The sequence below is a fragment of the Anneissia japonica genome, unplaced genomic scaffold (genome assembly GCF_011630105.1).
Source record: "Anneissia japonica isolate Jap-2015-1 unplaced genomic scaffold, ASM1163010v1 scaffold670_len1213532_cov191, whole genome shotgun sequence".
Classification (NCBI taxonomy): domain Eukaryota; kingdom Metazoa; phylum Echinodermata; class Crinoidea; order Comatulida; family Comatulidae; genus Anneissia; species Anneissia japonica.
In genome coordinates this window covers 544,487-561,186 of record NW_022693499.1, presented here as the reverse complement: position 1 = coordinate 561,186, position 16,700 = coordinate 544,487, and the positions used below count along the sequence as shown (strand labels likewise).

Below are 16,700 nucleotides of genomic sequence, written 5' to 3'. Positions count from 1 at the left end.
ATACATAAATATGGTCTATTGAAAACAGTGGCCCAGAAAAAACATGTTCAAGACTCCACTTACATTTTCTTACACACATTTCTTCCATTTGGGTTAAGACTTAGGAACTGAGCAAAGACACAGGTTGGAAATAATCCGAGTATAAGTCCAAAGTACAAGTATCTCATGTTGCAGTATAAAACATTAAGTCCAAATATAAAAGTACTTCAATCGCCAGACCGTTCGCTAGCTGGTCGTTCGCAAACTCCAGTTAATTTCTCTTTGCGAGCGTTACGCTCCTTTCTCGCCAGGCGGCGCTTTCATGAAAATCTTCTAAGCATGCGTGCAGTCTGAGTAGGTCTTTCGAAGTACAGCTGAATACGTGTGATAGCAGTAGAAGAGGATATCCGTTCCATTATCGGGTTGCTATGGGCCTATGTTTCATCGTCTAGTTTCTTAAAGATCTATCATTGGGTTAATTTTTTATCAAAAAAATCTGGCCTTTAGCATATGTATTTTATAGCGAAACGACCATCTTGGGAAGTAAAATTATTTTCCCCATTATTCTTGGTCTGATACAGGGCCAGTGGTCAGACACTTAGAGTAGCCGAAACCCGCAACCTCGGAGCAACAATAATAATAGTAATCGTATAGTAGGCTATATAAAATCAAACCTCATGAAGGTTAATAATATCAATATAATTATAACAGCAATAACGATGACGTCCCATAATAGGACCTATATTTAAGTCAACACGGGGTGAAAGATTCACACAATTCTGGAACCACCATGGGATCGTGTTTATCATTTCGAATTTTTATTTTTTTTTCTTCTAATTTTTAATATAATCAATATTCATTTTTAGGTTTTGTTATCAGATATAGGTACTTCCCCTTAACATGATGAGTAGGATTACAATGATTCATTTGAATCATAAATGTGTTCCCCTTCGAGCAAGATATCAAGATTTTGGATTAATATGTACGTTTATATCCCCTCAGTTGAAATAGCTGTCTCTTATACACATCTAGATGTGTATAAGAGACAGATATATGGGTGTGTGGGTGTGTGGGTGGGTGTGCATGTAGGTGTAGTAGTAACAATAACAACACCTACAATAGCAATAACAATAACAGGAACAATTATTGTAATAACATTAATGTAGTCCGATGTATAAATAAGGAAGTTTTATTGTCCATGTTTTCTGACATCGTAAGAAAAAGGAAGTAAATCCCGGGCATCTCCACCCATCAGTGACATACGAACATTACTAAGTTTAGAATCATGTTATTGCCAGAATATTAACGAAAGATTAATGCGATAAGTACATCAAAGTGAAAGCTTTTATTAACCGAAACGAGAGCTTGAAAGGTTGGCTTGATTCACTATCCGGTCCACTGGGCACCGGGCATACATACCAATTAAGCTAAAGTAACCAAAGAGCTTTCAAACTAATACAGAGCGGTAATAAACAACGACCTACATAATATGATAACATATTGTTATGTGGGTCATGTTTGGTTTATGAATATTTTTATGAAGTGGATGGGGAAAAAAAAACTATGTGATGCAATTTTTTTTCCCGTGATCTTTCATAGGCCTATTTATAAAATTAAATGTATATATACTATATAAATAGTATTTATTTAGAAAAAGCAGGGTGAACTTTCCTGCAAAAACCAAGCCTACAAAACACAACAAAAAAATTCGCAAAAATAATTTAAAAAAAAAACCGCCAGCCTATGTTATATCCATTTATTTAAGTTGTGTACTCATAGCTTAGATATTATGTAAGAAGAAATGTCTGTTTTGTGTGTTTTTTCCCAAATGCTGCTTAATATGCCTACGTTTACAGAAAACAATTAAAAAATCGGACTATAAATCGCACTAAATGCACTCAATCGAAATTAACAGATGGAATAATAATAAATTTTAATACCGCAATAATTATCTGCGATATACTCAAACTACTGTGATGGCCACATACATGAAGTGTCAATATGTTACAGATCAAAAACGAGAAGTTTGACCTCTGCGGAACATCCAAACCTTGGACTATGCAGAGTAGGCCTATCATCGTAGAAGTAGAAGTTTTCAATGGCTTACAAACATCCTTACAATTGCTTGTGTCGCGAATTTTCAGGATATTAATATAGTTTGAATGTTTACATGGCGAATATATTAAATGCTTGCGGTACACCACGTAAATAGGTCTGAAAGGACTGTTTTTGTTGAGAATGTCTTGACGTTTCGATTGAGGGGCGGATTCAGAGATGCCCGAAAAAGGGGCGGAGGGGGGGGGCGAAAGTGGAGCCGATCGGGATAACACCACCACAGGGTGTCCGCGAATTTTTTGTTTTCTAGACGCCCGAAAATAAACTCTGATGCGTTTTGGGTGATCAATTTTTTCTTTTTCTTTCTTTCTTTTTTTTTTTTTTTTTTTTTAATTTCAAAAAGGCGGTGCGGGCGGGCCGACCCGGTCCCCCTAAATCCGCCCCTGATCAGGAAAATGACGATTGAAGCAACTCAATCCAAACGTCGAGACATGGTGCACCGCAAGCATTTAATAATATAGGAATTGTATTATTTAAAATTTCGGTATTTGGGGAGACATTTTTGGTTCTAATTTTCAATTGAAATCCAATAACCTATTGATACAAATTAAGCAATTACTTTTGTTTATTTTCAAGTTTACATTAATTTGATTTGGGTAGGTGATTATTAATTATTTCTGCACTACAGTCCGAAAGTTTTCATGTGATTGTACTATAGAGGGCGCAACTTCATCGCCATTTTGGAACTGCGGAGAGTACCTTGGTTACTTACAAAACAATCACGAATGGCGAAGGTTGAATTTAGTGCTCAAATATAATTTTATATTCTACTGTCCAAGTTCATCTTATTGTTAAATAGACGCATTAGACCTAAGTATCAATATGGTAAGAAGTATTTTATTCATACATTTTTGAATAACTTTCCGTCAAAAACATTTAATTTTCAATAATATCCTACTAGCCTAGAGAGCTAGCCTAGGCTAGAGGGGTAGGCCTAGGGGCTAGCAATAGCCATGCCTAGGCTAGGCGGCCCCTAGTTTAATGGGAGGCCTACCTAGGCCTAGGTCCTAGTCCAGACTAGAGAGATAGACCAGGCCTCATTCCCAGAGCTTGGCCTAGACTAGGCCTGGGCTATAGCTCAGGCTTTAACCGGGCCTAAGCCTAAGTGCCAACTAGTAGGCGTGTCTAGTAGAGTAGAGCCTCTACTAAGTCTAATAAGAAGGCCTAGTACTAGGCAGGCTAGGCCTAGTATAAATATTGAGTATATAGATGCAAGAACAGAAATCAAGAGGAAGTGCACAGTGGAGTGCTGCAGCTAGGACCTACCTGCCCCTCCCCAACAGGTAGGCTATGTAGCCTAGCCTCTGGGGTAGGAGGCGGCTAGGTGCAGGCTAGTCTGTGGCCACACTGCTGCCCAGAGGGATGATGCATCAAAAACTCAAATTTGTGCTGGAAATCGCTAGAAAAATTATAGGTGCACAGAATTATAACTGCTGCGTAATACTGTAGTCTAATACTTACACAAGTTTAAGTTTTTTATTGGGACCTATGACAAGGCCAAATCTGCTGCAAAATGTATATACTACTACACCTGATCCTTGCTAACTGAAGTCTGAATGGATGTTTATTTTTTACAAAGGCAATGATGCGAAGAAATCTCACCCATTCACAGCAGCAGAAGGTGTTAGCTGATACACGACGCAGGGAAGAGGACAGAGAGGATCACTTAAAAAGACTGACGAAAGAGAAGGTTTTAGAAGCCAATATGGAAAGTGAAGAAAGAGTGGAAACAAAACGTTACCTTCGTAGATTACAACAAGAACAAAAGGAACTTGAAATGGAGGAAGCAATTTCAAGGGTAAAATAATATAAGACCTTTTCACGTAGCCCCACTTATTAGATACCAGAAAACCTCACATTGAAGCCCAATAGGCTTAATCTTGAGAAGAAGCCCATCTCGAATTGAAGCCCCCCCCCTTCTTTAGTTCGCAAAATTAGCCTCGAAAAGAGGCCCATTTTAAAATTACTTAGGCTTCTTTTCAAGATAGTACCGTACAGTACATATACTGTTATGTACATGAATTTTGAAAAAACAAAATAAATTGAAAACAAGTTTGGTTTACATAGTAGTAAGCAGTGGTGCCATGATCATGTATGCATGTGGCATACATATGTAATAAGGTAGCAATGTGGATTCTAGGCTAGCCCTCAGTTGAAATAGTTTATTTTATCAAGTATTTCAGTTTTGTTTTTGGAAATGAACTGTGAAAGAAGCAGGGACCATGAACATTTAAACAGACTTTACTTATGCCATGTGTTAAAACAGTCAAAGGGGATTGAGTGATAAAAAATGCTCCCTGCTGCTAACGCATGCTGCTTTTGCTCATCCATAACACTGCAATTTGCAGCGTTGGATTATCACCGGATATCAGCAGGCGGTCCGCATTTAACACCCGTTCGAGCTAGAACTGGAAATGGCTGTTTCTGGATTTACCCCGTGTTAGACTCCACAAAAAACTCGCCCAAACACGCCCTTAGTCTTACATTATCAGTATAAAACCTACCTACAAATTTGTTAGGAACAGATAATTTATATGGTAAGGTTTAATCTATCTTTACCGTTTTTAAAGTCTCAAGCATTGAAACAACAAAGAGAACAGCAGATGGAACAAGAAGAACGACTGGCTTTGGAGCTAGAAAGATTGAAATTAGAAGAGTTACGGGATGCCAAGATGAGACAACAAATAAGAGAAAATAGTATCGAATTGAGAGAACTAGAGGCTAAACTCAAGGCAGGTTACATGAATCGAGAGAGAGCTGCTCAACGGGCTGAGAAGGAGGCCATGCAATATGAAATAACGGTAAGTATCTGACCATAAATTTTCCGGAAATTGTTATCCTTTATTCAGAGACTTTTAGTCCTTGCTTAATTAGGAGGTTTGTGCCACAGTTTTTACATAGTTAAAAGAGCGGATGTAACAATATTGCAGTTGAGCACTTGCATGTGTGAGGTGCTAATTGACACCTGTCAGTTATTGTTAGTGAGAGCCACTATTTTGGTGTCAATCATTGTAGGTGTAAAGTTGTTTTGACTATCCAATGAAAAAGAATCATGTGATTGCGGGGGCGCCCTTTGCAATACCGCAGTCAGCCGATCATCACCTTTACATTTGACTAAGTAAAGTTGTTCAATTTTGTTTCTTATCAACTTTCCATTTGACTAGGTGAACTTTTTCAGTTTTGTTCCTTATCACCTTTCCATTTGACTACTAAATAACCTTCTCAATTTTGTTGCTTTTCACCTTTCATTTGCTTAGTAAACTTTTTCAATTAGTATTACAAAGCTGTAAAGATTTTACCTTGTGTGCTAGTTAAAGATGTATTGTCCCTTGCAAAATACCAAAAAAATTGTAAAAATCATTTTTGAATTATCCAGTTTAAAAATCAGGGTACACATTTTTTTAAATTAAATAATTGTTATGCTCAAGTTAATAATTTGTATGTTACTGCAACATGAGCAAGTTAATTTCAAAATGATTTTTATAATTTTTTTGTTATTTTCAAGGGGCAATACATCTTTCAAACTGTTGAAATGTTGTACCAGCCATTGATAAAATATAATGATTGTAGAAATATAAATAAAAATAATACTTCGATGTCAAAGATACTGTACCTTACATCAATTGACTACTTTTAATTTTCATATATTCAATACTCAAATATGGATATTCTTTGACATTCCTGTAGGCACGCGATTCAGAGATTGCACGGCTGATGAAAGAGGAATCTGCCCGTGCTGACCACGAGGAGAGAATGAAGTTAAAGGAACGCTGGCAGGAAAGCGTCCGCTACCAACAAGAGCTAGAAAAACAACTAGAAGAACAGGAACGTAAAAAGCAGGAGAGTTATGAGGAATTCTTAAAAGAAAAGCTAATGATAGACGAGATAGTACGAAAGATATATGAAGAGGATCAAAGGTAGGAGAAAATTATGTTTGCTTAATACAATCAAAAAAGAAAATTCTCATTTGTATTAAAATATGATAGTATGATATTATAAGGCAAAATCTGAAAGGGGGAATTTAATAAATTATATAAAATAATAATTAGTAATAATGATGAATGATAAAATACTTGGTCCTTAATTTCATCATATAAATGCAATATATATTTCAATAGAAAAAAAATATAATATGAAAAAAGAAGCACAGCTTACCAGTGACAGCATTTTAGTAGTGCTTCTGGTTTAATCAGCTTTTATATATTTTTGTCTGTTTAGATTTATTTTTTAAATAACATAATTAAATAAAATAAATGTGTTTATATCACTTTTTTTTTAATCAACAGAGAAAGAGAACTCTACTTAGCAAAACAACAAGCAACAAAAAGGTACGTAGATGAATTCAAGAAGGCCAGAGAATTATGGATGGATAAAGAAAAGGAACGTATGGAGGAAGAAAACCGTAAGATTTTAGAATTCGCTAATGCTCAGCGTAACAGAGAAGAAGAACGAATGCAGTCTAAGAGAGAAAAGGAAGAACATAAATCTGAAGTACAAAATGCTGTAAGTAAATTTTTTTTGTTGCGTCATTGTTACCAAAAATAGATTCTTGTCCTGTAGTTGTAGTCTTTATGGTGGATTGGATTTCTTGGTGTGATACACACCAGGAATAACCCACCCTCTAAGATTTATTTCCAGTGGGGTCCTTCAGGTGGTGAATTGGGCAGTACACTGGGAGACAATCACCGACTCTTTTCTGAAGAGTGTACAGTACTACATTCTTTAACGTGCACTTGGGCCATTTCAGCCGTCCAGCTGAAACACAAAGAGACCATCGATGGGAATTGCACCGGTTACCAAGAGATCTCCACGGTTCAGTGCATCCACAGTGACTACCACCAGTTTTTAGCCGACTGAGCTAGCTGTTCTCATGTATAATGTTTGTGTTCAAGACAATTCCATTTATTTTTTGATAGTAATACATAAAAAAATTTCTAAAAATTGTTTTATTAATTTTTACGGTTTTTATAATTTCTTATTTTAATTTTGGTCTGATATTTTATCCTTTAATTAATAATTCTACTGTAGTTTTAAGTGGTTCAAGTTTCATTCTGTTGTTGGATTAAAATTTTTATCTAAAGTCAGGCACTCAACACGCCCGACGGTCGTCGGCTGACGCGATTCTATAAAGAACACAACGCGACGACGCATGCACAACGGATCGTTTTTAATGACGGGATCCGTTCAGACTGCCACCGCCAATTAGCAGACGGTGTCTTGTCTTCTAGCGCTCACAGGGAGCGGAATTGAATTCGTCGTGCGAGTCGTACAATGCAATGAGTGCCTGGCTTAAAGGTTTGTTGTAAGAGGGAGCTGTAGGTCAGTGGCTGTGGTGCTTCTCTTCAAATCCCATGAAGCACATTGTTAACATTATTATTGTGTTTATTATTCAGCTTAGCCGAAAAATCGCTGCAGAAAGGGCTGAAGAGGAAGAAATGGAAAGAGTACGAATGGAACTGTATTTGGAAGAACAAGAAGAGATGGAACGACAGAAAGAGAAGGATGAATTGAACAGACGAGTACGCCAACGTCTCGAGCTGCAGACTAGTAATCGTCAACAGTTACAACTCAAACAGTTGCGTCTCCAAGCCCAGATGGAAGAAGAGGAGGAATTCCGAAAGCAGGTGAGAATAAAGGCATTTCAACTCTGTCGATAGGGAGCTTTTGAATGCACGACAACGGTAGGACGTCCAACGTAATAACGTCACCAACAGTAATCTGCGCATGTAAGGACGTTAAGTTCTTGTTGCGTGGATTCTAGGACATAATTTGGCCTAATCTACATATGCAGAAAACGTAGGAGGCCTGGTAGGACGGTCACGCATGAGTGATTCCGTTGTACCGTTGTCAAACAAATCAAAGGCTCCCTATTGTGTCTATATTGGTGCCCAAACTGTCATTCTCTCTTTTTGTTGTCTCTACTTTGCTGTCAAAAATACCTTCTTAAAGGCCTGTCCACAGTATCAAGATCTGTGACATATTTGTGTGATTTGCCCATATATGGACATGATGATGTCATATGACACACCAATATGATAGGTGATTTGCCCATATATGGACATGATGATGTCATATGACACACCAATATGATAGGTAAATCACAAATATTTGTCACATAAAACTCGATATTGTGAATTTTAGAGTTTCGTACCTCCTTTCATTATTAATCAAGTGTTGTCTTCTCTAATATAAAACGTAATTCTAAACTATGTAAATCGTTATTAAAACTAGATGCTGGCTAAATTTGCTGAGGATGATCGTATTGAACAAATGAATGCACAGAAGCGGCGTATGAAACAGCTTGAGCACAAGCGTGCAGTCGAGACTCTCATCGAAGACCGACGGGCACAGTTTGCTGCTGACAAGGAGAGAGAGTTGATGGACCGACGAGAAGAGGAGGAACGCGAGAAATTCCGTAAACAAATTATTGAGGAGGAAAGACAACGCCTGCTTAGAGAGCACGCTCAGAAACTTCTTGGATACCTGCCGAAGGTTAGTCATCATATCATTATAAATTTCTTTAATATACCATTTCACTCAAACCAATTTGTAGCCCACACTGACCAAACCTGGAAAAGGGGTTTTTTTATTTACATCTTTAAATAGTAATGTTCCAATTCTTTTCTTTTTCAGGGCGTTATAAAAAGCGAACATGATCTGGAATTATTTGACGACAGCTTCAAACGACACTATTCCGAACGCAAGCGTGATCTGTTTGATGATAACTATTAGTAAAAAATTCAAAGAGCTATCGCCAGCATTCCTATTACCAAGGCATATATATGTATATAATTTGTCTATTTTTTTAGATAGAAATCCTGTTTAAATCTTAAGAATAAATTTAGTACCATTATATATGACAACTTATTTGAATTTAAACTTTTGTGTGAGTGGTGTCGTACAGTTGAGTGTGGTCGTAATGTTGAGTAGAGTACAGCATTCATTTTCAATGTTGTGCTTTATCAGATTTCATAGATCTGCAGTTTTTTTCCTGGATTTTAATTATACTGTATAGTTAAATTTGTTTGAGTAATGATAACTTCAGCTTCTTATCATCAGCATCTAGACTGCGAGTACACCATGATTCATCAATTTGATTGTTTCAAAAACCAGGATTTTTTATCTCAACAAAACATAATGTAACATAATAATATAAGAATAAGAATAATAAAGCATAAAAAAATAAATATTGCCCATTCTTACCGACCCAGTCTAAAACAGTTAAGGTCAGCTTTTTAAGTCACCAAGGAAGAGTCCAAAATTCTTGTCCGAGAGTGCCATTTCTGGCCACCTATAGGATTCTCCCCGGGCCCCCTTTGTTTTAAATTCCAGGATCCACCACTGATAATGTTCCCCAAATATAAATAACAAATAAAGGAAATGTAATTTCTCAAATAAAAAAAAACAGAACATTTATTATAATTAATACCTTTTTGTTTAGTATGTGCAAAGTACAAAGAAATAAATACAAATTTAAGGAAAAGTTGTACATTTTGTCAGTTTAATTTACAAAATAGTATGAAAGAATACAGATGTAGTTGTGATTAACTGGCTTTTGGTTGTGGGTAGTGTTTGATTGTTTTTCTATATTCAAGCAACGCCTCAGTATGATCCGGTACGTATGTCTCTCGGATCAACTTAAAAGCTTGTATAGTTGCGTAAGGGATGTTTGTGATGGGATCAAGGTACTTGGCAGGGAGTCGTGTAACAGGACATATCTGCTTTCCGTGGCTTCTCATTTTTTTGTGCGTGAAGTACTCATTGTACGTGTTCACGTCGCTGAATGTAATGAAGTTTCTTGAACATTTCTTCTGTTCAGTTGATGACCTGGTTCGGGACCTAATATAAGATTATAAAAAAGAAATTAATGCCTTTGGACATGAAACTATCATTTACTTCCTCAAATCAAGAATAAATAAATACAATACTTTAGTAAAAATAATTACAACAAACTAGCCACTTACAGAAGAAATACATAAAACAAACAGAAGGTGAAAAAATGAACCTTAACTAAACACATTGGAGACACGACGACAGAAAATGGGCTTTAACGCATTATAAAACGACACTACATTACTAATATATCAATTAAAAATATATATACAGTATACTCTACTAAAATGAATGTTACTCTTTATTAACAAATAGAACTATGGAAACTAAAGTTTGAAATCAAATCAGAGTAGGATTGCGAATGTTAATCACCAACTTACATGCTGTCATTGTCGACAACAATATCATGACTGTTAGTTTCTGGAGCAATCTCTTGAACAAACGGCATGGACATTGACCGGTATTTGATCGTTGGACCTTTGTACACCTGCTTTGTAAATTTCTGCTTCTTCCTACTTTCTTCTAGAAGCTGGTATGCCTCTGCAATTCAAGAAAATTAATTTGTGTTATCATCAACATCTTTCAAAAACAATAAACTGCATCAATTATTTAAATAATTAAGTTTATGTTGGGTTCATCTTAGAAAAAAAATATATTACAGTATTACTTTTTATCCTCTTTTTGTCTAATTAGGTAGCCAGTAGTAAGTAACGTATACTGGTCATTATTGTTGCTTATTAAATTATTATTACCACTTAATTGAATCAAATGCAGTAGGACTTACTAAGAGATGCTATATTCTCAATTTCTGTCTTTTTGGCCTCTTTCAGCAGTTCTTCCTGTGTCAGACGACGTACTTCTGGCATATTTTTCTTTGATATCTGTTCTTTCATTTTCTTGGCTCTTTCTTCTCGTTCTTTGATTCTGCTTTTGAATTCTGTCACTCTTTGTATTGTAGACCGTCTTGATGACTTTCGTACTAACGTTTAGAAATATTGAGTTTTATTATAAAATGTAAAGTTCTTTTTTTTAGGCATTCATAATTCTTAATCTCATACCACGGTGTTAATCTGTACTTGTGAGCTGTTGTGACAAAATGAGTCTTGTGGTACGCCAATTCAATTCGATATATTCAAGAAAATATATCTTAAGTGATATTTGGACAAAAATTGTGCTTCAGTTTTTCTGATAAGTTTAATATGAATATTTCATAGTAGCAAAAGTTCCGAGTCGAGTTACCTAAGGCAATCATGTTTTTGAGGCACATTTTGTAAAACTATTTTTCAGAATTGATAGGAAAACCAACACAAAATGTATCAGTTGCTTATCTTTAGCGGCGATTTTCTCATAAGTATGTTTTCAGACATCTGAACTTTAAACTGACCTTACTCTGGTTTTACTCAACCTAGGAACACGATTTAAAAACCAAGATAAAGCTTATATATTCATCTATCTAAATATATCAATAACTCATTTTTCATTTTTCGTACCACACAACTTATTTTGTCCCGACAGCTCAAATATACCTAACTAGAGCCAAAGCTATATCCGTTTCACATTATTGCTCCATTCATTGTAAGAAACAAGTAACAGTATGTACTCAACCAGACGCCATTCTGTTAAGCACGCTAAGTTATTTACTTCAGTTCCACAGCTGTAGATTAATATCTTGGACGAAAGGATATCCTAAGGTGTCCCTAGAGGGCACTGTTCATTCATCAAGTAATCCCAATGTGTATTTTAAGGTTCTTCCCCTACTCCAATAAAAGATCTCAATTGAAGAGCTTAGAACAGGAAGTAAGAAATATTTAAATTCCGCAGCTGATTGGAAGACTAATGCTGAACATCTGACATATTGGCTACAGGTGTGGACCATGAGTGAGTGAGTGAAAAACAAACTGTTATGGTTGAGGTATCAAATGTACATCTGAATTTGAATGCCTTTCAAGTTGAAACTTTTTTGCAGTTAGTTAAAAGATAACATTTATTGTCCCAAAAAACAACTGGAAATTTGTTTTCCTCTGGCAATACAAAGAAAAGGCAATTACAATTGATAAAAAATGTTTAAAATGTCATGCAGATATTTGAAATCTATCACTCAAAAAGATAATTAAAATTAAATAAAAAAAGTTGAACCGTTTAAAAATGATACATATAAAAAATTTAGCTTACTAACGAAGTGCAAGTTTCTCAAAATGGTAGACAGAGCTGGGAATAAAAGAGTTAAGATATCTAGCGTTGTGGGTATGAGGAACACACATAATGCCATTTATAAATTAGAGAAAAAATAAACAATGTTTTTTTAAAATGACATTTCTTTTTCCATTTCATTCCACTTGCATATCTTATTATTTGTCAATTACTTACAAGATGAAGACAAATTTTCTTCCCTTGGGTCTATGTCCATTTTCTGGGGAGTTTTCTTCTCACTTGTTGTCTTTTCTCTAGACTTACTGGTGACTTTAGGTTTAGATGGAGCAACTTTCTTTGGTGGCTCCTAATGTAAGAAAAAGATGTGACGACATATTAACGACAACAATTATTGCTATAATTATTGTTGTTCTGAATTTTGAAGTCATATTTAGAATAATGATAATAATATAAATTTAACAAAAAATATATTAAAAATTATAACAGGTTAATAATTTAATTGATAAAACAATTACAGTAATGACAATTAAATTAAAAATTAAGAAAATCGTTAGGAATGGCAATTCCTGCAACAGTGACTGCTACTACTACATTTTTCTTGTAATGCTTTACTTTGTATGCTTTAGTGACAACTCGTCTCTTTCTTTTTGGTCCCTCATCTTCATTGTCCGATTCAGGTTCATCGTCCTCCGATGCACTAATGTCACTGTCACTTGATGTTTCATTTCCACTAGCCTCACTTTCATATTCATTATCATCAACTTCCTGAATTTAGGAAAAGAAAATACACCTGTCACCTTACAAGTTTTAGGAAATGCGTATTATTTTCATCAGTGTTGACATCATTACCACATGACAATAACATTATTTATCTTCAAACAAGGTAATTGGTTAAAAGGTTTTCTGAGGGCGTGTGTGTGACATATCCTTTTAAGTGTGACTTTAAAAAGCCCAGTAACCTGTACAACAACATCTAGCTGGTCATTCAACCTGAAAAGTGATGATAATACTTGATACATTGCTTAGTGTATTCCAAACAATACTTATTCCTGCTGGCAGGAGGACAAACATGTTTGTCTCTTAATACTGCTTCCAAATAAAATAAATGCACGTTTAAATGGGCAATGAAAGTTTTCTAATAAATTCTGCCCTGTCTGTTTAGATGAAAACAAACTAGAGCATTTAACTGAGATGCACGAAAGGTTACTGACTGATCCCAATTCTTTAGTATGAAGGATTCATACTGCTGCATGCAAATTGAAATAATTTTAGATTTGAATTGGTCACATTAATATGACTAGACTCAAATTAGCACATTATCTTATAACCACACAAAACGCAGTGGCATAATGCCTACCCACCCACCAATAGTGTCCTCAATCTAGCACCCTGACCAAAAAGCGCTTTGTTGATACATAAACATCATAATGTGTCTCTGACATTGGCTGTAGGATATTATATCCAGCGGTGGATTAAAGGGGCCCCTAAATTTGTCCAAATTTTTTAAAAATGAAGATAAAAAGAAAATTATATTCAAATTTTAAGTTTGTGGGTGCCATTTCTGGCCATCTATAGAGGTACCATACTCATAAATTTTCTTAATTATGCCCCAACCATGGTGGGGCTGAGGTGGTACAGTAGGTATAGACCTTCCATCTCTCCCTCCCTGGGCCTGGACCCCTCTATTTCAACTCTGGATCAGCTACTGATATCTATTTCATCGTTGAAAACATTTAGAATACAATGACAAACATGATTAAAAACGAGCACTAAAATCCCACAAAATGGAATTGGCAACCAGTCCCAATAAGGGCCCCAACACTCAGAAAGCCACAGGGCCTCTGGCCCATTGTTATGTCACTGACTGCACAGTTTTTACAGTACCTCTGAAAAACCACCATATGTTGTTTTGTAAAAGTCGTCATCATCAGCTTCTTCAGCCAGCATACGATCAAGCCGGTTGCCAGCTGTCACTCGCTTTTCTCGACCAGAAGCAAGGCTCATGATCTGTCACAACAAATGAAACATTCATTACCGGTACATAAACCGAAAGGTCCACTGATTAATCTCAGATAAGAAAATACATACTCCCAAGTATTGAAATGGCACGATGCATTTCAATACTTGGAGTATTGAAATGGCACGATGCATTTCAATACTTGGAGTATGTATTATACTTTCTTATTCATTAGGCCTAGGCCTACATATTGAAATTTAAAAAATACAGTTTTTTAGGTGACAAACCTCTTGTTTTCTCAATATTATTAGAGAGGGTTCTCATCATAATTATTATATAAAGACGAACAACATCATATAACAAAAATAATGTTAATTTATAAACGTGTGTATATTATTTAACATTATAATTGCTGATAGGCGGCCAAACCTGGTCTAGGCCTAGGTACTCTATAATATCCACGCAGATGCAGGATATCCTATCGAGATGTTTTCAGGCCCCGTTAGGCTCTAAACATAGGCCTAGTAGGCCTAGGCTACGGTTAATTATGGCATATATTAGGCTACATCAGGCCTATGTTTTAATTCTCACTACATCAATTAAGTTTCGATGTAACTATTTTCTACAAAGAAGACAGGTCAGTGAGAAGTTTAAATACATTTTTAGTCACACTTACTTTACATTGGCTAAAGACTACCGACGACGACAAACAATGGACATTTTGGGCTTATTCGACTGGTTGATTTCGTTGAGTACGAATTTTGGTTGAGTATCGTTTTGGTAACAGGTCAAAACGGCAAAAAACCAAAACGGCAATATGTCAAAACGGCAATAAACCAAAGCGGCAACGCTTCCAAAATGACGGACTGTATGGTAATTGGCAAAATGGCTAAACTAGAAATTGCAAATTGCAAGTGAAGTGCTGCGAAGTACAACTGCATATAAATGTTCTTCGAACAAAATTATTTATGCGAGTAAAGTGAAAATAATGAATAATAAAACTATAACAAATAATATGAGACACGACCCATTGTCTATATTAGAACTTCTCATTGGTAACAAAGTCGTAATTTTTCATTTTTGTCAGAAAGTGTCTATAGTGTGGTGAATTATGGTTTAGGTTTTTTTTAATAAAGTTTCAAAAATTTCTATGTATGTGGAAAATGTAGTTGATTACCAAAGGTTACAATTTTTATTTTGAAGACTGCATGGTCTAGGAAGTGTACATTTTTTTATGTGCCAAGTTTCCAAGGGCGGGTTTTCTGGGCGAGTTGACTGCCAAAGAGTGTTGCCAAAGTGCGAGCCAGCGTGTTATTTGATCACAAGTGCGAGACATATCACAAGTGTGAGCCAGCGAGCCATGACGTCACGACAATAAGATTTGTGCGAGGTATCGGCTGAGATTTGTGGAGTACAATTCAAAAAACAACTATAGGTCTAATAATGAATTATTGTGATGTTAAATAGACGATGTTAGCTATCAAAGAGCGACGTTGTTTTTCATTGGGACCTTCGTCCCTTCAAGGCTAGGCCTATATACCATCCTAGCTAGTCTGGCATAGAGTAGGATAAGGCTAGCGCGACATGCGGACGTTGGTACGAGTATGTTAGTCTACAAACGTCGCCTAAAGTAATTGATTTTACCCAGCAGAACGAAAGAAGGAAACTCCGCTTTTCAGTCGTCTTAGGCGCTCGTTTTTTGACAAACAGTGACCTTTCAGAGGTCAAATTGCTGTCCGAGAATATGAATTAAGTTGGCTGCTTCATTCGCAGCAATAAAACAAAATAGTACTAGGCTACTAGGCCTAGATATGAGAGTCTAAGCCGAGGATGTAGACTAATCATTATAGTTATTTTTATGAAAATGTATACTGTATATAAATGATTGCGGTTATACAATCGCCTAAAATTGCAGAGGAAAAAATATAATTAAAAAAAAACGAAGAAAACACTATATGCACTTGTATTTACGACGTTGTTTTTTTTTATCAATTCGGCGACGAAGTCAACACCGATATGATACAAACCAAAGTTGTCATTTATTGTTAATGTTGTTATGTGGGTGTTTTATAGATTATTGAGAATGGTAATATCACCGAAAAAATAAATAGAATGACCAAAAAATACAACTGAAGACAATATTTTGTCATTAGAAGTTAAAGTGGGAAACCAAACCGTTCCCGCTGCGCCAAACCGCTTCCACAATGGTCCCAGAATAGAATCTCTATAGCTTGGTTCACGTCGAACTTTTATCTAGATATACCCTTCTTGAAACATGAAACGATAATCCCCTAATTGCGTTCGATGCCAGGTTAGAGCCAGATAAACAGCCAGCCAGTTTCAGGCCGTCGACGTCACACGGAAAAGCTTGTTTAATAAAACATCTACTGTATTTTACGAACCTCTAGTACCAAGTGGTATTCGTTCAAAAATTATTGTAAACTACTGTAGAGAAGTTGTGAGTTTACACTACCTAACCTAGCCGACCAGAACCAACGACAGTGCAGCAGCGTGTTCTGTCGCAATCTAAGTAGTATATTCTCTAGGCCCTAGCTACATTTACCTTCGATAAAAAACGAATTATTTTAATCGCTAGCTAGCATTCTTCCATTTAACAAAATATTGTTTTAATTTTCATTAAAACGTATGTATACTTTATGGACCT

General features: G+C 35.9%; 2 protein-coding genes across 2 annotated transcripts; one reads left to right on the top strand and one right to left on the bottom strand.

Annotated features, from left to right (window-relative positions):
• The first annotated feature begins 2,788 nt into the window (after nt 1–2,788).
• Nucleotides 2,789–9,577, top strand: LOC117100756 (meiosis-specific nuclear structural protein 1-like). Its single transcript, XM_033240554.1, has 8 exons — nt 2,789–2,919; nt 3,674–3,892; nt 4,665–4,895; nt 5,782–6,011; nt 6,381–6,597; nt 7,488–7,718; nt 8,326–8,586; nt 8,728–9,577. Exons 1-8 carry the CDS (start codon nt 2,917–2,919, stop codon nt 8,824–8,826), a joined length of 1,491 nt encoding a protein of 496 aa, XP_033096445.1. The 5' UTR covers nt 2,789–2,916; the 3' UTR covers nt 8,827–9,577.
• A 4-nt stretch (nt 9,578–9,581) lies between these two features.
• LOC117100757 (vacuolar protein sorting-associated protein 72 homolog) lies at nt 9,582–14,866 on the bottom strand. The gene is made up of 7 exons (XM_033240555.1): nt 14,712–14,866; nt 13,963–14,085; nt 12,691–12,843; nt 12,295–12,424; nt 10,712–10,906; nt 10,308–10,467; nt 9,582–9,933 (listed from the first exon to the last, which is right to left on the bottom strand). Exons 2-7 carry the CDS (start codon nt 14,080–14,082, stop codon nt 9,639–9,641), a joined length of 1,053 nt encoding a protein of 350 aa, XP_033096446.1. The 5' UTR covers nt 14,083–14,085; nt 14,712–14,866; the 3' UTR covers nt 9,582–9,638.
• Between the last annotated feature and the right edge of the window lie 1,834 nt (nt 14,867–16,700).